This window comes from Amblyraja radiata, chromosome 39 (assembly GCF_010909765.2).
Source record: "Amblyraja radiata isolate CabotCenter1 chromosome 39, sAmbRad1.1.pri, whole genome shotgun sequence".
In the NCBI taxonomy this organism is placed as follows: Eukaryota; Metazoa; Chordata; class Chondrichthyes; order Rajiformes; family Rajidae; genus Amblyraja; species Amblyraja radiata.
In genome coordinates this window covers 4,952,723-4,978,202 of record NC_045994.1, presented here as the reverse complement: position 1 = coordinate 4,978,202, position 25,480 = coordinate 4,952,723, and the positions used below count along the sequence as shown (strand labels likewise).

General features: G+C 47.9%; 1 protein-coding gene across 25 annotated transcripts in view; it reads right to left on the bottom strand.

Moving 5' to 3' along the window:
* Positions 1–4,290: 4,290 nt before the first annotated feature.
* The window catches only part of LOC116967405 (calcium/calmodulin-dependent protein kinase type II subunit beta), a 263,340-nt gene continuing 242,150 nt past the window's right edge, over positions 4,291–25,480 (bottom strand). For 22 of the 25 annotated variants that reach the window (XM_033013933.1, XM_033013947.1, XM_033013934.1 and 19 more), the window contains 4 exons: positions 15,422–15,497; positions 11,677–11,771; positions 7,311–7,545; positions 4,291–6,154 (listed from right to left, as the gene is read on the bottom strand). In XM_033013933.1, the coding sequence (XP_032869824.1) occupies positions 7,313–7,545; positions 11,677–11,771; positions 15,422–15,497 (404 nt within the window). In that variant the 3' untranslated portion in view covers positions 4,291–6,154; positions 7,311–7,312. Of the gene's footprint in view, positions 6,155–7,310; positions 7,546–11,676; positions 11,772–15,421; positions 15,498–15,959; positions 15,996–25,480 lie in introns of all 25 variants that reach the window. The other 3 variants (XM_033013946.1, XM_033013950.1, XM_033013954.1) reach the window with 1 other exon arrangement.

Here is a 25,480-nt window from a genome sequence, read left to right as displayed (position 1 = left end):
ATCTCCTTCCTAAAGGAACGTCCTTTAATTCTGAGGCTATGACCTCTAGTCCTAGACTCTCCCACTAGTGGAAACATCCTCTCCACATCCACTCTATCCAGGCCTTTCACTGTTCTGTATGTTTCAGTGAGGTCCCCCCTCATTCTTCTAAACTCCAGCGAGTACAGGCCCAGTGTCGACAAACGCTCATCATAGGTTAACCTAATCATTGCTGGGATCATTCTTGTAAACCTCCTCTGGACCCTCTCCAGAGCCAGCACATCCTTCCTCAGATATGGGGCCCAAAGTTGATCACAATATTCCAGATGCAACCTGACCAGTGCCTCAGCATTACATCCCTGTTTTTGTATACAAGCCCTCTTGAAATAAAAGCATTGAGTTTGCTTTCTTTACTACCGATTCGACTTGCAGATTAACTTTTTGGGAATCCTGCACCAGCTCTCAAGTCCGTTTGCACCTCTGATTTCTGAATTCTCTCCCCATTTAGAAAATAGTCTATGCCTTTATTCCTACTCCCAAAATGCATGACTCCACGCTTGGCTACACTATATTCCATCTGCCACTTCTCCACCCACTCTCCCAACCTGTCCAAGTCCTTCTGCCAAGTCCCTGCTTTCTGTACACTACCTGCCACTCCACCTATTTTCGTATTATCTGCAATCCCCTTGTCCAAATCATTGATATTAATAGATGCTGGTTTAAATCGAAGATAGACACAAAATGCTGGAGCAACTCAAGGGTAAGCAGCATCTCTGGAGAGAAAGAATCGGTGACGTTTCGAGTCAAGATTCTTCGTCAGTCAGGGGAGAGGGAGATACAGAGATAAGGAAGTGTAAGGTGTGAAAACAAGACAAAGGAGAATGTAGAATAGATCATTGTTAGCTTGGAGAAAATAACAACAAAGCAAACAGAGATAAAATATAAACGAGGACAGTCAGACTGGTCGGAGAACTGGGAAGGGAGGGATGGAGAGGGAAAGCAAGGGTTACTTGAAGTTAGCTAAGTCAATATTCAGTCGCTGATCATTTCCCTGAACACCTCCGCTCAGTCCAACTAAACCTACCAGTTGCCAAATGGGAATTCTCCTTCCCATTCCCACATCGACCTTTCTGTCCTGGGCCTCCTCCATTGTCAGAGTGAGGCCCAGCACAAATTGGAGGAACAGCACCTCATATTTCGCTTGGGCAGCTTACACCCCAGCGGTATGAACATTGACTTCTCTAACTTCATGCTTGCCCTCTCTCTCTGTCCCTCCCCCATCCTAGTTCACCGACTAGTTGCACTGTCCTCCTGATTGTCACTGTTTGTATCCTTATTGTCACCTTCCCCTCAACCAACATTCTACGTTTCCTCGATCACCATTTGCTTTGATCTGTCATTTTCACTCCTTACCCTTCCATATCTCTCGACTCCCTCTCCCCTGACACTCAGTTTGAAGAGGGTGTCTCGACCCAAAACGTCACCCATTCCTTCTCTCCAGAGATGCTGCCTGTCCCTCTGAGTGACTCCAGCATTTTGTGTCTATCTTCGGTGTGAACCAGCATCTGCAGTTCCTTCCCACACATTCCAATGGTTGGGTCCAGACAGCGGGGTGATCGCGTGTAGAAAGATGCAAGCAAGAAGTTCTTTAAAGAGATTCAACAAGTCACTGAATCCCCCCGCAAGTTTCAGCAGAAGCATCGCGGGGAATATCCTGACCGGCCGGCTGCACCAACCTCTGGTACAGCAATTCCGAGACATGGTCATAGATAGCTGCGGAAATCAATGGGAGCATTTACAAGGCATTTAGACAGGGTAGGTAGACACAAAATGCTGGAGTAACACAACAGAACAGGCAGCATCTCCGGAGAGAAGGAAAGGGTGGCGTTTCGGGTCGAGACCCTTCTTTAGACTGAGAGTCAGGGGAAAGGGGAACTGGAGATATGGATGGCCACAAAGAGAATGTACGGTGTGAAAATGACAGATCAAAGCAGACAATGGTTGAGGAAATGTAAAATGTTTTCTGAGGGGAAGGTGACAACGAGGCAGACAAACAGTAAAGTTAATCAGGAGGACAGTGCAACTAGTGGAGAACTAGGGTGGGGGAGGGATGGAGAGAGGGAAAGCAAGGGTTACTTGAAGTTGGAGAAATCAATATTCATACCGCTGGGTTGTAAGCTGCCCAAGTATGGGATGCTGAAATAAGAGTGCGCGAGGGGGGGGGGGAGAGGATAGTGTGGGGAGAATTGACAAGCCAAGCGTGACAGGCCAGGCCAGAAAATGTTAATGTTCAAAGAGTGTTTGTCAGGAACTGAAAGTGGCTGTAAGATAGAAAACAAAGCGCTGTAGTAACTAGGTCTCTTTCAGGCTGGAGGGAGGCAATTGGTGGGGTATCCAAGGGGATCGCCTCCCGGCCCTCAGTTGTAAGGTTTCCAAGTTTGCCGATGATAAGAAAAGTCGGAAAATATGAGGACGTTGGGATTCCGCCGCAGATTGAGCGAATGAGCAAAAAGTGGACAAAGAGCGTTGAGCGTGGGGCAGAGCGAGGGGCAGAGGGTGGGGCAGAGGGGCAGAGCGAGGGGCAGAGCGTGGGGCAGAGGGAGGGGCAGAGCGAGGGGCAGAGCGAGGGGCAGAGGGGCAGAGCGAGGGGCAGAGGGTGGGGCAGAGCGAGGGGCAGAGCGAGGGGCAGAGGGTGGGGCAGAGGGAGGGGCAGAGCGAGGGGCAGAGGGGCAGAGGGTGGGGCAGAGCGTGGGGCAGAGGGAGGGGCAGAGGGGCAGAGCGAGGGGCAGAGCGTGGGGCAGAGGGAGGGGCAGAGCGAGGGGCAGAGCGAGGGGCAGAGGGTGGGGCAGAGCGAGGGGCAGAGCGAGGGGCAGAGGGTGGGGCAGAGGGAGGGGCAGAGCGAGGGGCAGAGGGGCAGAGGGTGGGGCAGAGCGTGGGGCAGAGGGAGGGGCAGAGGGGCAGAGCGAGGGGCAGAGCGAGGGGCAGAGGGAGGGGCAGAGGGTGGGGCAGAGGGAGGGGCAGAGCGTGGGGCAGAGGGAGGGGCAGAGCGAGGGGCAGAGCGAGGGGCAGAGGGTGGGGCAGAGGGAGGGGCAGAGCGAGGGGCAGAGGGTGGGGCAGAGCGAGGGGCAGAGCGAGGGGCAGAGGGTGGGGCAGAGGGAGGGGCAGAGGGTGGGGCAGAGCGAGGGGCAGAGGGTGGGGCAGAGGGGCAGAGGGTGGGGCAGAGGGAGGGGCAGAGCGTGGGGCAGAGCGAGGGGCAGAGGGTGGGGCAGAGGGGCAGAGGGAGGGGCAGAGCGAGGGGCAGAGGGAGGGGCAGAGCGAGGGGCAGAGGGTGGGGCAGAGGGGCAGAGGGTGGGGCAGAGCGTGGGGCAGAGGGAGGGGCAGAGCATGGGGCAGAGCGAGGGGCAGAGGGAGGGGCAGAGCGTGGGGCAGAGGGGCAGAGGGTGGGGCAGAGGGAGGGGCAGAGCGTGGGGCAGAGCGAGGGGCAGAGGGTGGGGCAGAGGGGCAGAGGGTGGGGCAGAGGGAGGGGCAGAGCGTGGGGCAGAGGGAGGGGCAGAGCATGGGGCAGAGCGAGGGGCAGAGCGAGGGGCAGAGGGAGGGGCAGAGCGTTTAGCGTGGGGCAGAGCGTGGGGCAGAGGGTGGGGCAGAGGGTGGGGCAGAGCGTGGGGCAGAGCGTGGGGCAGAGCGAGGGGCAGAGCGAGGGGCACGCATTGGCACGAGGAAAGAAAAGCAGGATTGACGTCTGAATGAAGTTCAGAGGGAGTGAAGTGTTCTTACACATGAAGCCCAAAATATTAGCTGGTACGGTGGCGCAGCGGTAGAGTTGCTGCCTTACAGCGCTTGCAGCCCCGGAGACCCAGGTTCGATCCTGACTATGGGCGCTGTCTGTACGGAGTTTGTACGTTCTACCCGTGACCTGCGTGGGTTTTCTCTAAGATCTTCAGTTTCCTCCCACACTCCAAAGACGTGCAGGTTTGTAGGTTAATTGGCTTGGTATAAATGTAAACATTGTCCCTAGTGTGTGTAGGGTGATGTTTAATGTGTGGAGATCGCTGGTCGGTGTGGACTTGGTGGCCAAAGGGCCTGTTTCCGTGCTGTATCTCTAAACTAAACTACAATCAAAAAGTGTTAAGGTGGGGTTAGGAGGGAGAGATAGATCAGCCATGATTGAATGGCGGAGCAGCATCGATGGGCCGAAGGGCAAAATTCTGGTTGTGTTTCTTATGATCTTATTTGGACTACAGCAGCTAATTCCAAGCCTAACAATGAATTTAAACGTGTCGCCATTCATTCACAAAACAGCCATTTCACACAATAGTCATAGTCGTTTTATTTCTAACATATCAACAATTTTTAAATGTAAGGGTGGAACACACAGACCACATCCTGTAACATGATGTATTTTTGTTCTCATATAAACCGGACCCAACAGAATTGCAGTTGCAGAGAACGTGAATAATTAAGAAGAAATCACATTTCATATTCAGGCAAGTTGCTGTGTAAAAAGCAAATATAATCCATCATTTTCAACCGTAAAAATATCTCCAGAAAATCAACTTTTCCACACTTCACGCCAGGCGTGGCATAAAATGAGGTGAAACTCATCTAATTCATGGGTTCCATAGCCGTTGTTTAAAAAAAAATAAAAAAATATGATCCACACACACAGCTGATTACAATTAAGACCTCTAGCTGTCTACGTTAAAACATCCACTAAAAACACTAAGGAGGAGCCCTCTCGCTGCCTTTCCTCAGCCCCTGCACAGGTGGTTAAAGTGGTCAGTAGAATGCATGCAGACCAGGTTTCCATAACACATCATCAGACAAAAGAGGCTGCCGTTACAAAGCCCGGAGAGGAGAGACAAAGAGGTCGACAGGCTATCATTTCCAGAAACTAACAGGGTTCATTATGTCATGCAAAAAAATCAGTTTCAGTTAAACTATCTCCTACACAAGCGTAATGAAGAAAGGACAGAGTGATCTCTACGAGGCTGTTCAGGCATCACATTGTATCACTACACGCTTCCAAGAATGTGCAATTAAAAGCAGTAAAACTCGGTACAGCATCTGAACCCATATGGCATTTAAACACAAAAGTATTGGCTATAAATATATAACATGCATCAACTCTGTAAAAATGCATATACAGTTAATAGATGGCAACAGGTGTCCCAAACTCTAAAGCTGGTCGCACAGTAGGAGGCAGTAAAGAACTCTGTATTTCATCTTGCTACTTTAATTATGATATAGTTAACTCATTCACTTCTTAAATGAATATAATCTGGGAGGAATTCTACCGAATTGTTTCCTTTTTCGCATATCTTACCCGATGTCCCTGCTACCTTGTTAAGTTATTTTACTTTCAACTTTTGTTATATCAAATAAACGCGTTTCACACAAAAACGAGAGAAAAATCCATAACTTGAGCTAACTTTATCAATACACGCACGCGCACACGCACACACACACACACACACACAAAAGGCAGAAGAAATGATAAATCAGGTGTGTCGGTGTTACTTCACGTACTGAAATCGCACAGGGGCGATTTTTCGTCACTCTGTGGTGATGGCAGAAGTCATGGGGGGTTCCCCTTTGCAGTGGAAACTAGCCGCGGTGCCGGTGTGAATGAGCCAACAAGCGGCGCTTGGATTTAGCCGGCCGCCTTCTGCCAAAAACCAGGCACAAATGCCAGCGGAAGAGACAGGGCCATGCTCACGGCTGCCCTGCTGAGCTCCATTGCAGCAAGCATAACTACATCAAAATCTATGCTTCCGTAAGAACAAGTGACACATCTTTAGTGTACGAGAAAATGTAAAATGGAACACTAACCCTCCGACATTAGGATAATCACCATTAAATTTTAACATTCATGCTTTGGCAAATGTTTTGAATGAATTGTACAAATCACTGCCATCAAATATGGATTATATAAAGTACAGATACAGTAGCCTTTTTTGTAACATTTTTTTTGTCGTTTTTTTTTTTCTTAATGTCTGCATCTTGAGACAGCTGAAAGAAACACCATAAAGTTCCACGAACGTGACGATTATGCAGCCACCAGGTGCATAATGTGCATGCGGACACATGCATGTCACTGCTGGTCTTCAGAGGCCACCAGCTTACGGCTCAGTCACAACGCTCTGCTCGGTCAACAAATCTGCTCACTTCTTCAGATCTGCGGAAGGACAGACAAAGGCTATTACAGCCGCATGGTAAATCCCACGTGTAGACACAAAGTGGGGCCACACAGCCACCTTCTCGCTAGAACGCTCAACACACACACTCAACTTTCTTTTCTCGTTTTTCTCCGGAGTCTAGGACTAGAGGTCATCGCCTCAGAATTAAAGGACGTTCTTTTAGGAAGGAGATGAGGAGAAATGTCTTTACTCAGAGGGTGGTGAATCTGTGGAATTATTTGGCACAGAAGGCGGTGGAGTCCATCATTGGATATTTTTAAGGCAGAGATGGATAGATTCTTGATTAGTACAGGTGTCAGAGGTTATGGGGAGAAGGCAGGAGAATGGGGTTAGGAGGGAGAGATAGATCAGCCATGATTGAATGGTGGAGTAGACTTGATGGGCCGAATGGCCTAATTCTACTCCTATTCCCTATGGCTATCTCCAGAGAACACTGGACACACACACAAGACTCTCTTTTTTCTCGTTTATTGTCTTGTTTACTATGTTCTGTTGTGCTGCTGCAAGCAAGAATGTCATTGTTCTATCTGGGACATAAGACAATAAGACTCTCTTGGCATGGGTAGGTGATGTTTTGGGCCGGGACCCTCCCCAAAGGCAAGGGCATGCTGAGGACACAATGGAGTCGCCAACTCACGGGCATAGTGGGCCCCATGTCTGAGGAAGGATGTGCTGGCTCTGGAGAGGAGGTTTACAAGAATGATCCCAGGAATTAGTGGGTTAACATATGACGAGCGTTTGACGACACTGGGCCTGTACTCGCTGGAGTTTAGATGGATGAGGGGAGGACCTCATTGAAACTTACCGAATAGTGAAAGGGGATAGAGTGGATGTGGAGAGGATGTTTCCACTGGTGGATTCTGCAGCGTACCGTGGGGCAAGGGTTAAAACTCTTCGTTAAACAACCACGTGATTAAAGTTTATTTGTGGAGCACGGAGGACAAGAAGAGAGAGAGGGGGAGCTCCGCTTTCCTCCCACACTCCGACCGAAGACATGCAGGATTGTAGGCTATAGGGGGGGGCTTTTGAAGAAGGGTTTGGGCCTGAAACGTTGCCTATTTACTAGCTGGAGTCCCTGTAGAAGCCCCTCGCTCCACCTCTCCCCCTGTGGACAGAGGCCTGCCAGCCGCCTACCTTCACTGGAGTGGTGATGCCGGGGCCCCTGAGCAGTGGAAGTGGACATTCTGCCACTTGCTGTCGCGGCGGTGCCACACCCTGGTCTCCTCAGACTGGGTGGTCCGTGGCCGCCCCTGCAGGTCGATGTACTGGGTGAGGCGGATGTAGGCGATGCAGGCCGCATCCTCCCCAATCAAGTGGACGTGCGGGTTCAAGATGGTGGTGTGGATGGGTTTGTTGTTTTTGAATAACACTGCAGGGGAGAAAGAGAGGAGAAGTTAGTCTTCCGTCACCTCACACATAGTCATAGACCCTCGGCCCAACTTGCCCACGCAAACCACTTTGCCCCATCTACACCAATCCCACCTGCCTGTGTTTGGCCCATATCCCTCTAGACCTGACCAATTGTCTCTTAAATGTTATCATAGTACCAGCCTCAACTACCTCCTCCAGCAGCTCGTTCCACACACCCACCACCCTTGTGTAAGAAAGTTACCCCTCGGGTTCCTATTCAATTAGGATGGCACAGTAACACAGTGGTGGAGTTGCTGCCTCGCAGCTCGTGAGACCCAGGTTCGATCCTGACTAAGGGTGCTGTCTGTGTGGAGTTTGTACGTTCTCCCTGTGACCGAGTGGGTTTTCACCAGGTGCTCCGGTTTCCTCACAAACTCCAAAGATGTACAGGTTTGTAGGTTAATTGACTTCTGTTCATTGTGAATTGTCCCTAGTGTGTAAATAGGGCTAGGGTAAATAGCGCAGAAACAGGCCCACCGGTCAGCACGGACTCGGTGGGCCGAAGGGCCTGTTTCTGTGCTGTATCTCTAAAGTCTGAAGCTATCCCACCCTCACCTTCAACCTATGTCCACTGGTTCTCAATTCCCCTACTCTGGGCATGAGACTCAGTGCGTCTACCTGATCTATTCCTCTCATGATTTTGTACACCTCTCTAAGATCACCCATCACCCCCCCTGCTCTCCAAGGAATAATGTCCTAGCCTGCTCAACGTCTCCCTGTAGATCCCTATAGTGCAGCAGTTCACTTTGCTCCATCGACTCAACCTTACACTTACACAACCTTCATGCCTGGGCTAATGCTGACCAAAGTGCCAGGCCATGGTGGTATGAATATTGACTTCTCTAACTTCATAACTCCTGCATCCCCTCTCTCTCTATCCCCCTCTCCCCCCCCCCCCCCCCCCACCTAAGTTGCACCAGCTTCTCAATTTCACCCAACAAACAGCTAACAATGGCCTGTTTCCTTTATCATGGTCACATTTTTGCGTATCTTTCATAAATTGTTCTTTATCTCTCTACATCATCGTCTATATCTCCTGTTTCCCTTTCCCCTGACTCGTCTGATGAAGGGTCTTGTCCGAAACGTCACCCATTCCTTCTGTCCAGAGATGCCGCCTGTCCTGCTGAGTTACTCCAGCATGTCTATCTTGGGTGTAAACCAGCGTCTGCAGTTCCTTCCAACCATCTATTCTTAACATTCAACGGCACTATTGTTGATGGAATCCCCCATCATCGGATACAGGCTTTGGAGAAGGTGCAGAGGAGGTTTACCAGAATGATGCCTGGATTCAGGGGCATTAGCTACAGGGAGAGGTTGGTCGGACTGGCATGGTTTTCTCTCTAATACTGGAGATGTGAAATGATAGGAGGCACAGAGAGGGGAGACCATCAGACCCTTCCTCATACTAAAGGGGCTGTCCCACTTGGGCCACCTAATTGAAGAGTTTAGGAGAGTTTAGGAGAGTTTGAAAAAATGTCATATTGAAGACCTCCTTTGACTATGTAGAAGACTAGCTACGACTAGCTACGACTAACTTCGGGAAAATTGGACACCGAATAGTGGAGAGTGAAGACGACCTCCTCCGATCTCCTCCGATCTCCCTTCGACTATGATGAACACTATCTACGATTACCTAGACTAACATGCCGACCTACTATGACTAAACCTACGAGTAAAAAAAAGTATCGACATTTTCCATGGCAACCTTTTTTTATTCGCGGGCATTTTTCAACATGTTGAAAAATACGCCGCGACCTAGCTGAGGCCTCGAGTACGCGGGGACTACTCTCGAGCATGAAGGAGAGTTACGAAGACCTCCTAGGACCACGTGTCGACCATGCTGCGAGTATGAGTCGAGGGCAAACTGGCCAGAACTCGGGGATTAGGTCACCCAAGTGGGCAGGCCCAAAGCTCATCGTTTGTTATTATTACGTGCACTGAGGTTCAGTGAAAAGCTTTTGTTTGCGTGCTTGCCAGTCAATGTAAAGACTACACGATTACAATCAAACCGTGCAGATCAATGAAAAAGGGAACAAGCTTCAGTGCATAATAAAGTCTGAAATATCCAATTAAAGATAGTTCAAGGGTCTGCCATCAGGTAGATGGGAGGTCGGGGACACCCTCTACACAGGTCACAGGGAGAAGGTACAAACTACGTACAGCCAAGCTCCCGTAGTCGGGATCGAACCGGGGTCTCTGGCGCTGTAAGGCAGTAACTCTACCGCTGCACCACCGTGCCATCCTATCTTGCAGTTCCACGCCCAAGATGTACAGGCTTGTAGGCTCATTGGCTTTGGTAAAATTGTAAATTGTCCCTAGTGTTTAGGATTGTGCTAGTGTGTGGGGTGATCACTGGTTGTCGCAGGTTTGGTGGCCGAAGGGTCAGTTTCCGCGCTGTGTCGCTAAACTAGGGTTGTTTAATTAGCCGGGACATCCCGTATATTGGGCTCATTTGGTTTGTCCTTTAAGGGACAGCCCTTGTCCTATTTTTGACTGTAATCACCAGAGGGCACGATTACACACAGATCCTGGATCTGATACAACAGCGTGCGTGTGCGTTGCATGTTGCGTGTTGTGTGCGTGTGTGTTGCGTGTGCGTTGCATGTTGCGTGTATGCGTGTTGTGTGCGTGTGTGTTGCATGTTGTGTGCGTGTGTGTTGCGTGTGTGTTGTTGACTTGTACGTGTTGTCAACTTATTCGTATCAGTTGTCCACTATATTTTGCCCGTCTCTGTAACTCCCTCTCCCGTCCAGACCCCTCCCATCTCCCCCCCCTCAATATCCTCCCCCCTCCCACTCCGTCCCCTCCCATCCCCTCCTCCTCCCCCTCAATATCCTCCCTCCTCCACTCACCTCCCCACCGTGTCCCTCACAGCTCTGTCCCATCTCCCTCCCCTCCCTCCCCCTCTCCCTCCCCACCCCTCTCCATACCTCCTATCCCTCTCCACGTCCCCTCTTCCCCACCCCTCCCCTCCCCTCCCTCCCCCTCTCCCTCTCTCCCATCCCCCTCCACGTCCACTCTTCCCCACCCCTCGCATTCCCTACCGTCCCATCGAATCAGCCCTGGGATACAGAGTCACACAGCTTGGAAAGAGGCCCTTCGGCCCAACGTGCCCACACTGACCAACATGCCCCATCTACACCCATCTTTTTGTCCCTTATTTGGGAGTCAGAAAGTTAGCAACCCTGCTCTAAACTCTAAACTCCTCAGAGAATACAGAGGCTTGAAACCATGTGCGGTCAGACTCAGGAACGGCATTATCTCCTGTATGATCAGGCTTCTGAATAAACCAGCCAGAAACCAGGGTACTATCTGATTTACCACAAAACGCACTGCTGTTCATCACCCAGCCTGCAGCACCTGCCAACACACACAGCCTCTAACTCTGACAGGGATATGGCATCACCACCACCTGCAGATTCCCCCCCAAGCTGCAGCACGGACATCGCTGGTCGGCATGGATACGGTGGGCCGAAGGGCCCGTTTCCCCGCTGTATCTCCAAAGCTAAAAAGTAATTGCTAATCACTGTGACAGTGTGAGCTTGGTCTCAGCTGCTGACGGGTCAAACGACAAATGACCCGCACATTGGCACAACTTCACAGCTGTAAGTACGGTCACGGGATGGACATTAGAAGGTGAAAAGCCAACACACCTCGCTTCCAGCTCTCCCCCACCTCCTTCAATCAGTCTGAAGAAGGGTCTCTATTCAAAACATCACCTGCCCATTCTCTCCAGAGATGCTGCCTGTCCCGCTGAGTTACTCCAGCATCTGTAGTTCCTTGTGCTAACAGGAATACTGATGATTTGCCATTACAAGCTGCAAATCTACAACCAAATTACTGAGATCAGTTGGGAAACCATAGTTGTGAAAAAGACGCTGTTTTTTAACTCAAAAAGACCCAAAGTGCCTGAGTAACTGGGCGGGTCAGGCAGCATCAATGGTGAACATGGATAGATGAAGTTTCGGGTCGGGACCCTTCTACAGACTTACATGGTGGAAGTAACCGAGTGAAGACACAAGAACATTCACTGTTACAGCACTATTTCAGCCACAAAGTTCTCGGTTCAGAATGAATTGTTACAACTTACAGTTCTCAAAGTAAAACCTGTGGAAGTCCATTCCTTCAACAAGATTGCCGAGCGCTTCAGGCTCAAACGACGTCAGTCCAGGGTCGCAGATTTTCCTGCAAGCAATCAACAACATTTATCATGTGTAGGGAGGAACTGCAGTTGCTGGTTTAAACTGAAGACAGACACAAAAAGCTGTAGTAACTCAGCAGGTCAGGCAGCATCTCTGGAGAAAAGGAATAGGAGACGTTTCGGGTCGAGACCCTTCTTCAGACAGAGTCGGGGGAAAGTGAAACGAGACGTATAGACAGTAATTAGGACAAAGATATGCAGGTTTAGTTTAGTTTAGTTTTGTTTAGAGATATAGCATGGAAACAGGCCCTTCGGCCCAGCAGGTCTGCGGCGACCAGCGATCCCCGCACATTAACACTATCCTACCCCCACTAGGGACAATTAAAAAATAAACATTTACCAAGCCAATTAACCTACAAACCTGTACGTCTTTGGAGTGTTGGAGGAAACCGAAGATTTCGGAGAAAACCCACGCAGTACAAACTCCGTACAGACAGCACACGTAGTTGGGATGGAACCCGGGTCTCTGTTGCTGCATTTGCTGTAAGGCAGCAACTCTACCGCTGCACCACCGTGACTGCCCCGACAGGATATAATGATAATCAAGGAACTGTGGTCCACAATGGTTCATTGTTGGCTGTGCGGGAGGTGATAACAAGTTAACACAGACAGTGGAACTTTACTGGTTATATATTAGTTTCACTAATTTCACCCCCATCCTGCTGCGTTCCGCTGTATGTATGAACTTGTTATCACCTATCAAGAGCCAACAATGGACCATTGTGGACTCCACATTTCCTTGACTAGCGTTGCTTTCTGCATATCTTCCATTCATTTGTCCTAATCTCTATATCTCTCATTCCCCTTTCCCCCTGACTCTCAGTCTAAAGAAGGGTCTCGACCCGAAACGTCACCTATTCCTTTTCTCCAGAGATGCTGCCTGACCCACATTTATTATCCCTGTCAAGTGTGTCTAGAAGCAGGAGTTACTTGGGTTACAGTGAATAACGTGAAAGCTAGTTATCTCCTTTATTTATTGAAAATTTAAACTCAGAGCACGATAGACACTTGATCAATTCTTGGTGAGCATAATTAAAAAAGCCAAGTTTAATGCCAATGCAATCTCTAACCTTGCCGATGATACCACCATCGTTGCTAGCTGGTGCGGGGAATGTGGTGACTACTGTAAGACCATAAGACATAGGAGCACAATTAGACCATTCAGCCCATCGAGTCTTCTCCACCATTCAATCATGGCTGATCTATTTTTACCTCTCTACCCCATTCTCCTGCCTTCTGCACCTAACCTTTGACACCCTGTTTAAGAAGGAACTGCAGATGCTGGAAAATCGAAGGTAGACAAAAGTGCTGGAGAAACTCAGCGGGTGCAGCAGCATCTATGGAGCGAAGGAAATAGGCAACGTTTCGGGACGAAACGTTGCCTATTTCCTTCGCTCCATAGATGCTGCTGCACCCGCTGAGTTTCTCCAGCACTTTTGTCTACCTTTGACACCCATGCTACTCAAAAACATATCAATCTCCGCTTTAAAAATATCCATTGACTTGGCCTCCACAGCCATCTGTGGCAATGAATTCCACAGATTCACCACCCTCTGGCTGAGGGAATTCGACTTCATCTCCATTCTAAAGGTACATCCTATTATTCTGAGGCTGTGATGTCTCGTCCTACACTCTCCCACTAGTGGAAACATCCTCCCCACATCCACTCTATTCAAGTCCTTCATTAGAAGATAGAAGACTGAGGGGGGATCTTATAGAAACTTACAAAATTCTTAAGGGGTTGGACAGGCTAGATGCAGGAAGATTGTTCCCGATGTTGGGGAAGTCCAGAACAAGGGGTCACAGTTTAAGGATAAGGGGGAAATCTTTTAGGACCGAGATGCGAAAAACATTTTTCACACAGAGAGTGGTGAATCTCTGGAATTCTCTGCCACAGAAGGTAGTTGAGGCCAGTTCATTGGCTATATTTAAGAGGGAGTTAGATGTGGCCCTTGTGGCTAAAGGGATCAGGGGGTATGGAGAGAAGGCAGGTACAGGATACTGAGTTGGATGATCAGCCATGATCAAATTGAATGGCGGTGCAGGCTCGAAGGGCAGAATGGCCTACTCCTGCACCTAATTTCTATGTTTCTATGTTTCTATTAGATTAGATATTAGATTTACTTCAGCGCTTCAGTGGGACTATATTGCCACATGTACCTAGACACAGTGAAATTCCTTTTTTCCATACAATTTAGTAAAAATCTTACTGCAGAAATGCTCATATTTCGCATGGGCAGCTTCCAACCCAGCAGTATGAATATTGACTTCTCTAGCAAGAATAGTAGATGACACTGAAGTGGCTCAGTATACAATGACCTAGTTAGCGTGGATTCTTCTCCCATGTCTTATGATCTTATGATCTATAATCAGGCTGAACGGAGATATCAAAGCGGGTGCTTAGGCGTTAGACTGAGTAGTACTGATGTGACAGAACAGTGTTCACTCTACATCCAGTTAATCACTTGATCAGTTAAGGCACTTAGTAAATTTTATCTGAAACACAACCCTCTTCAAACATATTTCTATCCCAGGTTCGCCCTTCAATGATATATGGCGTAAGGGTAAGAGAATCAAAAACCAGAGGAATAGGACACAAGGAACTGCAGATGTTGAATTACAAAAAAAAAGACATAAAGTGCTGGAGTAACTCAGTGGGTCAGGCAGCATCTCTGGAGAACATGGATAGGTGATGTTTTGGGTCAGGAATCTGTGCCCATCCATGTTCTCCAGAGATGCTGCTAGACCCACTGAGTTACTCCAGCACTTTGTGCCTTTCTTTTTCAAATGGAATGAGAGGGGCAAGATTTAATAGGAACCTGAGGGGCAAGCTTTTTGACTTAGGTGGGTGTAGGGAACAAACAGTCAGTAGTTGAGGCAGGTACTATAAATGCATTGAAAAGGCATTTGGACGGGTTCATGGATGGGAAAGGTTTTAGTGGGATATGGGCCAGGTGGAGATGGCAAATATGGGGCATTTTAGTTTGCATGGGCGAGTTGGCCCGAAGGGCCTGTCTGCAGACTGAATGACTCTAACTCTATCTTAAGTCATTAAAAAAAATATTAACTAACTCTTAGATCAAACCAAATTAACATAGGACCTTATCAAATGTATAAAGATACGACTCAAAATGCTGGAGTAACTCAGCGGGACAGGTAGCATCTCTGGAGAGAAGGAATGGATGACGTTTCGGATCGAGACCCTTCTTTAGACTGAGAGTCAGGGGAAAGGGAAATGAGAGATAGAGATGGTGATATAGAACAAGTGAATGAAACATATGCAAAAAATTAACGATGATCAGGTCCTTTGGTGCCTGTGGGCTGGGTGAGAACAGGTTATACAGACAAAGATGATAGACACAAAATGCTGGAGTAACTCAGCGGGTCAGGCAGCATCTCTGGGGAGAAGGAATGGCTGACGTCTGAAGAAGGGTCTCGTCCCGAAATTCCTTCTCTCCAGAGATGCTGCCTGTCCCGCTGGGTTGCTCCAGCGTTTTGTATCTACCTTTGGTTTAAACCAGCATCTGCGGTTCCTTGCCACACATTCGGCCACATTTCTGTGAATGACTTGACAAATTGACTGGATAACAATGACCGAGTGTTAATGAACAGCAAAGGTGATCCGAAAACTTACGCATATGCATCAAAGTCCCCATTATTAATTGCCTCGATAAGCTGCTCAGTTAACTTGATGATTTCTTGCTTGCGAGCTGGAAAAACAAAACAAAAAGAAAATGGGACACTCGATACCATCCGAACATCGTTACCACAAGGGATGAAAAAAATATCAGCCTGGTCTCCCTCACAATGGTATCAATTCCCACTCACAGCGATTCATTTCATTAATTAGCTAATTAAAATTGGAGACTGGAATCACTGATTGTATTAACTTTTACAATTAATTTTAATTAGTGTAAGCTCACACTTTGGTTTGTTACCGTAATTTCACGAAAAAAAACCTGTTCTGTAAACCTAATTACCACAATTACAGTGCGTGTGCGAGAATGAAAACCAGCTCGGCCCCACACAGTAAATCCATCCCACATCACATACGCGATACCTGGTAACGCTGCTACCCTCTCCATTACCGCTTAAACCCCAGGCTAAAACAGTTCCCTCCTTCACAGACACAGATTAAAATCGTAGCCAGCTTCACTTTTGCAATGACTTACCTCTTACCTGCAGGAAGACCGAAGTTGGCCAGCCATCTGTAAAAAAAGTCGCACATATAACCCGCCCACGAATATAAGCCACATTGCCTCTGGAATACGTTTAAATAGATAAACCCTGCAGGTTGTTTTCGTGAAAGTACGGTAATTGCTTAAAGGCTCGTGGCCCTCCATGCCACCATGTCCTTTTAGCTGCTTGCTTTCAAAAGACAAGACTTCACGTGAAATCCGAATGAATATTGTTTATGCACTATTCCTACAACCCAAGAATGAGCCGTGACTTGTTATTGACTGAAACATCTTAACTTCTGCAATAACTGTTTAAAAAAAATAATAGTATCGTTTCTGTGCAAAACATTGAAGGAAACTTCTGCCAGTTGAGTTTGCCGAGCTGGCATTAAAACACAAATTGATCAATAAAAGTTATATACCACAAAATAAAAATGTCCAAATTGTTGTAGGCAACAATCGTACATGAGGCTTCAATATTAAAATATGTATATTAACAATATAAATCCAACTATAGATATACATCTGCTGTAGAATCACAGGGCAAGGGGCATTTCAATGTTAGTGGCGACAGTACCCCAGATCTTATGAAGTTTTGCCACTTTATTGAGATATTAAGTTTAGATTTGTTGAAGGTTGGACTTCATTCGTGGTTTATGGTTCATTCCTGTGAATTGGGGAGCGATATTTTGCGCCCATTGATCCGGTCTCTGTGTTTTGTGCCTTAAGATATGATGCAGAAACTGCGTCACTTCTCCTGCTTCAACGGGCAGAATTCCTAATTCATTTGGCAAATGGAATACCACATGTTTCCAAATTACAAAAGCTTGCTCTGTTCCCTGGCTTCGAAAATCACAGGCTGAGAATAGCAATTCCCGTCATTATAAACAGCTGATCATGGGATAAAGGGTTATATGCCAGTGCAGGCATTGTAATGTGGAATGAGCATTAGTTTCCAGCAATGCTCTCTGGTCATGGGTGTTCAGACAGGCAAGTGTAACATCTGTCTTTACCACAGCCAGCCACAACATAGAGATCTCCACAACAGTACCTGGCGATCATGCTGAATGAGGGAGACATTTTTATTTAGAGATACAGCATGGAAACAGGCCCTTCAGCCCACCGGGTTCACCCCGACCATCCATCACCCGTTCTCACTAGTTAGTTTACTTTAGTTCAGAGATACAGTGTGGAAGCAGGCCCTTCGGCCCACCTAGCCTACGCCAGCCTTCGATCACCCGTACACATTATTTCTATGTTATCCCATTTTCTCATCCACTCACCACACACTAGGGGCAATTTGAAGAGGGCCAATTAACCTACAAATCCGCTCGGCTGTGAGACGTGGGAGGAGACCGGAGCATCCGGAGGAAACCCACGCGGTCCCAGGGAGAAGAGGTGAAAAGTCCACACAAGTAGCGCCTGAGGTCAGGATCAAACCGGGGTCTCTGGCGCTGGGAGGCAGCAGCTCCACCCGCTGCACCGTCTCTCTGTATCAACTCTGCCCTTCAATTTAGCTGGTGATTGGGAGTGCTGAAGAACTAATCGCAACCCGGAAATCCGCACAGAAAAGGCCACTTCAAGAGTAAAATGAAAGAAATCTGCTCGATACAATAGTTTTAAGAAGGAACTGCAGATGCTGGAAAATGGAAGGTAGACAAAAATGCTGGAGAAACTCAGCGGGTGAGGCAGCATCTCGACCCGAAACGTCGCCTATTTCCTTCGCTCCATAGATGCTGCCTCACCCGCTGAGTTTCTCCAGCATTTTTGTCTACCTGCTCGATACAATAGCAACTTTAGTGCCCACCACATATTTTCTTACTTCTCTGCCCAATTTGAGTATTCGTCTTAAATAGGAAGAAACCATGTGATCTACAATTCCATGCGTGACTGTTGCGATGGTGCCAGCCACATGCTGTTTCTTTGGAGACAGAACTCCATTCAGTTGGGTATCGACTAAAGTTCGGCAGAAGTTCTTAAGATGTCCAAGTATCCCAAACGTCATGTTCTACATCACAGCAAACATGCGAGCTCAGGTTTATCTTATGCCTGTTAACATCACAACTACTGTGCCTTTCCCAAAGTTCAGACAGAGCATGGTTTTCACACCAGACTGCTCAAAAATGCAACTCATCTTCAGGTACTTTTATATGCAGCATGCAGTCACTTTTGGAAGGCTCTTGATTCTGAAACAATTAAACTAGCTCTATGTTCACAGCTTTGTATCAGAATTTAATTCTAACGTGGTCCTCCTTCATTGTAGCTTAGTTTAGGTTAGATTTAGTTTAGAGGTACAGTGTAGAAACTGGCCCTTCGGCCCAGCGAGTCCACACCACCCCACAATCACCCATACATTAGTTCCATCCGGCACTCAAGGGACAATTAACCTACAAACACGCACGTCTTTGGGATGTGGGTAGAAACCGGAGCACCCGGAGGAAACCCACGCAGGCCACGGGGAGAAGGTACAATCTCCGTACAGACAGCACCCGAGGTCAGGATTGAAGCTGAGTCTCTGGCGCCGTGAGGCAGCAACTCTACCGCTGTGCCGCAGTGCCACCCGTTGCGTGCTATCCAGTCAGCGGGAAGACGATACGTGAGTACAATCGAGCTATCCATAGTGTACAGATACAGGATAAAGACAACAATGTTTCGTGCAAGATAAAGTCCAGTAAAGTCCGATTAAAGCTATTCCAATGAATAGGACTCCAATATATACTAGACCTTCTAGTCATTAAATACATTTTAATCTGGTTTAAATGATCATTCTGCTCCTCTTCCCCTCCCTGCTCATGTCCCAGTATTTACAACCCTCTCATTTATCATCCCTCACCTCCTCTGTTCACCGAACAGTCCAAACATAGTCCCATTTCTCCACTCTCCTTCCAACACCACACCAGCAAATATGTCCCAGCATCGCGGGGGCGTGAAGACCTTCCTTTCATTGTATTTGGTGATCCTTCTAAGATATCAGCCTCTGTGATTTTTAAAGTTTTTTCTTAGAGATACAGCGCGGAAACAGGCCCTTCGGCCCACCGAGTCCACACTGACCAGCGATCCCCGCACATTAACACTATCCTACACACACTGGGGACAATTTTTTACACTTACACCAAGCCAATTAACCAACATACCTGCACGTCTTTGGAGTGTGGGAGGAAACCGAAGATCTCAGAGAAAGCCCACCCTGTCACAGGGAGAACGTACAAACTCCGTACAGACAGCAGCCGTAGTCGGGATCAAATCCGGGTCTCCAGCGCTGCAAGCATTATAAGGCAGCAACTCTACCGCTGCACCACCATGACTGCCCAAGAGAGGATTTCCCTCTCTTCTAATAACTTCCAGTTAATTAAATCTCATATTAGATGTATAAAGGCGTATGCTTGCCTTCATTGTTTGAGCATGGGAGTCAGGAAGACATATTTACAAATTCACAAGTTATAGGGGTAGAATTAGGCCATTCGTCCCATCGAGTCTACTCTGCCATACAATCATGGCTAATCTCTGCCTCCAAATCCCATTTTCCTGCCTTCTTCCCATAACCCTTGACACCCGTTCTAATCACCTCCATCTCTGCCTTAAAAATATCCACTGACTTGACCTCCACAGCCCTCTGTGGCAATGAGTTCCACAGATTCACCACCCGATGTTGCAGCTCTGTAGAGCTTTGGTGAGGCCGCATTTGGAATATTGTGTACAGTTCTGGTCGCCCCATTACAGGAAGGGTGAGAAGGCTTGCGAGAGAGTGCAGGAGCAGTTTACCAGAATGATGCCTAGACAAGAGGCTATTAGCTACAGAGAGATTGGACAAACATGGATTATTTTATCTGGAATGTCAGAGTCTGTGCGTGAAGATCTGATGGAAGTGTGTGACATATGCAAGGGTGGAAATGTCAAAGACTAGAGGGCATAACTTTGAGGTGTGAGAGGCAATATTTAAAGGAGATGTACGGGGCAAGTATTCTGTTACCAAGAGGGTGGTGGGTGCCTGGAACATGCTGCCAGGGGAGTGGTGAAGGCAGGCATGATAGTGGCATTTAAGAGGCTTTTAGATAGGTACATGGAAATGCAGGGAATGGAGGGGTATGAATCACGTGCAGACAAAGGAGATTAGTTTAGAATCAAGTTCGGCACGGACATTGTGGGCTGAATGGCCTATTTCCATGCTGTACTGTTCTAGGTTGGCACTGGCATAGATTCATCGAGCTTTATGACAAGTTTCCCTTCTCAAGTTCCTTCCCAAGAATTAAGAAGCAGTTGATGTCAGTTTACATGCACCGCACTTTTCCTCCATCCTGTTAACTAGTTTCAAATGCACCAAGTGTATAAAAAATAACATTGCAAACAATCCCCAGAAGTCTCCTCAATTATAAACCTTTTCCCTTCACTGCCACAGCTTCCCATTTAATTCACCAGAGGTTACCGTTCTGTTACAAAAGAAAGTAAATTAATGACAAACACACCTTTGTTCATGATCTACGTTGAGTCTGACCAGCAGAGGGCAGGAGAAACACAAGCTAGGCCTCAGGCCTGGTGGTGTGAGCCGATCTCAGCGGGGGCCGTAATACAGGGGCCATATCAGTATCGCCCTCTGTGGCACTCACAGGTGCGAGGAGAATCTGGGCCCCGATTCCTGTTCCTGAGCCGCTCCCCTGGTAACGTGCGAGTCAGCGGGCGACTGACGTTGGTCGGGATGCAATGCTGTGGAATTCCCCAAGAGTCTCACATGGGCAGGTGGTAAACGCAGCGACACGGTGAAGATCAGCTGGTACCCGTGGACGTGTAAGTTAGCTGGGGACAACCACGTCTTATTGGTTCCATGGGTCCAGATCGATAAGCAAGTCCACTCCTTTGATCATTCACTGATGTTTAGATATTTAGACTCCAGAGATACAGCGTGGAAACAGGCCCTTCGGCCCACCGAGTCTGCGACGACCATCGATCATCGATCACTCCATACGCCAGCACTATCCTACACACTAGGGACAAGTTACAATCTTACCGGAACTAATTAAAACACCACTCCGTACAGACAGCACTGTGGTCAGGATTGAACCCGGGTCTCTGGCACTGTAAGGCAGCGGCTCTACCGCTGTGCCACCGTGCTGCCCCTAAGCGGCTGGTGAAGAAGCAGACAGCGCAAGCTAGGAGATCGGCAAGGGCAAACCTAATTGTGGAGGAAGCTGTGTCTGGCTCAATTGAAATGAAAGGACTGAGTCGTCTGGAGCTTTGAGCTGTCATTTAGCAAGTGGATATCCACGAAGAGGAGAATAGTTAGATTATGAGGTCCTCAACAAGCTCACGTCACTGGGTTGTGTGGCATTGTGGCACGGAGAGGCATTGTGCAGGAAACAATACCAATGTACAACCTTTCATCATGTCACCCAGCCCACTCATAAATTAATCAGCCCTTCTCGTTCCACTTGCTGACAGACCAGCTACGTGTGTCACCAGCGCGCTGTTAAAACAGAGGATGACCAGCGTGCACTTGTTGTCAATGTTAAGGTGCAGTTCTCAGAAGGAAGACTGGTACGTGAAGGATATCTTCTGAAATGGAGCAACACGACCCGACGTCAGGGCAAATATCCAGAGATGTGGAGTCGGCCAAAATGTGGAAACAAAACAACTGCAGACGAAATGTGTAGGAAGGAACTGCAGATGCTGGTTTAAACCGAAGATAGACACAAAAACCTGGAGTAACTCAGCGGGTCAGGCAGCGTCTCTGGAGAAAAGGAGTAGGTGACGTTTCAGGTCGAGACCCTTCTTCTGACTCCTCTGCAGAAAAGGAGTAGGTGACATTTTGGGTTGAGGTCTTGACCCGAAACATCACCGATTCCTTCTCTCCAGAGATGCTGTCTGACCCGCTGAGTTACTCCAGCTTTTTGTGTCAATCTTCGGAGCTTTCTGAGTCTGACTATCTCCCTGATTACATTTTCTGTTTGCTTAGTGGTCACCTTCTCCTAACTAACAATGATCTTTCCTGCATTTTCCTTGATCCCTTTTGATGCTCCGTTTTCACACCTCACCCTTCCTTATTTCTGTGTCTCCCTCTCCCCCGACTTTCAGTCTGAAGAAGGGTCTCGACCCGAAACGTCACCCATTCCCTTCTCTCCATAGAATGCCGCCTGTCCCGCTGAGTTCCTCCAGCATTTTTCTGACTATCTTTGGTGTAAACCAGCATCTGCCGTTACCTTCCTACACACTTGACAACCATTAGCACTTGGCAATATTAACACGGTCCCGTTATTTATCATTGGAGAGGGGTACACATTTTTGGGGGTACACATACCTGCCTCTTTGCTCGTCATTTTGCTTGCTTGTGTCTGGCCATCTCCACCCACAGCCGGCACTGAGCTGTTCTTTAAACGGACTGACCTCTCCACACTCTGCTTATCCAGCTGTCCCTGGATCAGATTTAGTGTCCTTCCACACACGCCGACATCCTCGCTGTCATCCCTGCCTCGTTATAAATGGAAGCCCTGAACTTGGCGCGGAGAGAGGCTTAGCAGCCAAGTGGGATTAAAACCTACCGACTCCCTGCTCATCAGATAGATTGAGAGGAGAGAGGACAAATCCTGCGGGTAAACCCTGAGCTGCAACGAGGGACAGGACTCTGTCGTGGCTGCTCGGAGGATTCAAAACTGTTTGCAAAAAGCACTGACTGCTCGGGTGAAAAGGTGCAAATGTTCCTGATTTTCATTTGAAATAGACACGCAAGATCATAAGATGAAGGCAGACAAGATCGTCAGGTAAAGATGAACAAGATAGTAATAAAAAAGGAACTGCAGATGCTGGTTTATACCAAAGATGGACACAAAATGCTGGTGTAAATCAGCGGGTCAGGCAGCATCTCTGGACAAAAGGATCGGGACCCTTCTTCAGACTCGATAGGTGAAGTTTTGGGTCGGACTGGCCCAGATCATCGTGAAGCTGTTCCCAAAAGCAGAGCATTCATTCAGGGAGTGGGGAAGATTGACTGAAAGCAATGGGTAAAGAACGCGTCTCTCTCTCCCATCGGGCAAGAGGTACAGACGTGTGAAAACTCACACCTCCAGGTTCAGGGAGTTTCTTCCCGGCTGTTATCAGGCAACTAAACCATCCTATTAACAACTAGAGAGCAGTCCTAAGCTACCATCTAGCTCATTGAAGACCCTCGGACTATCTTTAGTCGGACTTTATCTTGTACTAAGTGTTATTCCCTTCATCCTGTATCTGTACACCGTGGACGGCTCGATTGTAAGCATGTACAGTTTTTCCGCTGACTGGATAGCACGCAACAAAAAACCTTTTCACTGTACACGTGACAATAAACTCAACTTAAAAAATTGCTGCGGGCATAATGCCGTCTGCGATTCTGGGATGTCAGTGGATGCCCAGAGCTGAGATGTATGTGGGTGAGGCAACATCAATGCAGGTATAGTCTACTTTAGGACAAAAGTAAATGACATGTTGTGAAAAGTAGGAAGTTCGGACCACAAATGCCTCAACATATTTTCCCTGATGCTTCTGCTCGCCTTCCCTTTGAGAAACATCTACTTCTGCGTTACTTGGGGTGAAGCGCAGTCTTGTAAAAATCATCTCTAGTTATTGGGGCGTGCATGCTGCAAGGAACAGCTGCCACTCTGCCACAGAGTGAAAGGCAATTCTTTGAATCTGACATTGTTGGCACATCTTTACCAACATGACCCTCTCCATTTCCCCTTCATCTTTAAGAAGTGCAGTTATTGCCCCAGTTCACGTTTCTTGTAGTCTTTGCAAATTCACAGTGGAAGCAAACTGATTAGAACCCATGGTGACACAACATAGCAAGGGGTCGATGGTTACACCCAAGGAGTTGCAGATGCTGTTTCACGACAAAAAAGTGCCGGAGTAACTCAGCCGGATCAGGCAGCATCTCTGGAGAACATGGATGGGCAATGTTTCAGGTCAGGGCCCTTCTTCAGTCAGATTGCAGTAGAGGGGAGAAAGCTGGAAAAGAGGTGGGGGCAGCACAAGGTTTGGCAAGTGATAGGTGGACACGGGTGTGGGTGAGGGGTGTGTGGGAGGGGGGGTCCTGATTGGCATATGGTTGGATAAAGGCCAGAGATGTCTATTTCTGAAGAAAGTTTCCGACCCGAAACGTCACCGATCCATGTTCTCCGGAGATGCTGCCTGACCTGCTGAGTTACTCCGGCACTCTGTGTCCTTTTTTGTAAACCAGCATCTGCAGTTGGCTGTTTCAACATTGTCTAATTTCTTAAGTATTTACGTGGTTGGCTTAATCCAACTAAATATTGGATAAAAGATCCGCCCTCGTCTCCAGCTATATACGAGCTTTGACATTTAGACCGGTACATGAATAGGAAATGTTTAGAGAACATTATCAACATTATTAATATAGATGATAAAGAATAGTGAAGCCAGCACCGACCCCTGTTCCACACCACTGATCACAGGCCTCCAATCTGAATACCAACCCACCACTACCGGCCTCTGTCTCCTTCCACCAAGCCAATGTTGGATCCAATCAGCCAACCTTCTAGGGAAGCCTAGCATGGGGATCTTGACATAGAGCCGTACAGTGTGGAAATAGGCCCTTCAGCCCAACATGCCGAGCTGCCTGCGTTTAGCCCATATCCCTCTAAACGTCCAAAGATAGAAAAACTCAACAAGCTGGAGACACTCAGCGGGACAGGCAGCATCTCCGGAGAGAAGGAATGGGTGACGTTTCGGGTTGAGACTCTTCTTCAGATTCCCTCTAAACTGGATGCAGGGAGTTGTAGATGTAGATTGTCCATCACACAGACCTGACTTCCCCACCATTGACTCCATCTACACGCTGCCTCGGAAAAGCAGCCAACATAATTAAAGACTTGTCACGATCACGATCATCCCTACACCCGTCCGGCAGAAGATACAGAAGTTTGAACGCGCGCATCACCAGACCCAGGAACAGCTTCTTCCCCTCTGTTATCAGGCCTCTGAACGGTCCTTCCATAAGCTTGGGTACTGTCCGATTCACCTCTACCCCATTGCGGACATTGGACTTTGTCTCTGGAACTGGTGCGCTACAATGCTGAGAACTATATCCTGCACTCTGTATCTTCCCCTTTGCTCTCCCTATTGCACTTGAGTTTGGCTTTATTGTATTTATAGAGTGTATTAGATTGGTTAGCATGCAAAACAAAGCTTTGCACTGTAGCCTATGGTGGTACACGTCACCATAATAAACCTGAACCGAAACCTTCTTCTAATACTGGACACCGGATAAAGACTTTGACAACCAGGTGGGGAAATAAAGCGGTATTATTTTTATTATTTCTATAATATTATTATTATTATTATTGATTGGATAGCAAGCACAACAAAGCTATTCACTGTACCTCAGTACACGTGATAATGACAAACCTAGACCTCAACGTAAACCCCCAGAACTACACTGAAGAAAGGGCCATGTGGTAAACACTAGAGTCCGAACTGCAGAGCAAAGATCCTATAGCGGAGCAAGATAGACCACTCCTGCTAAATGCGATGGG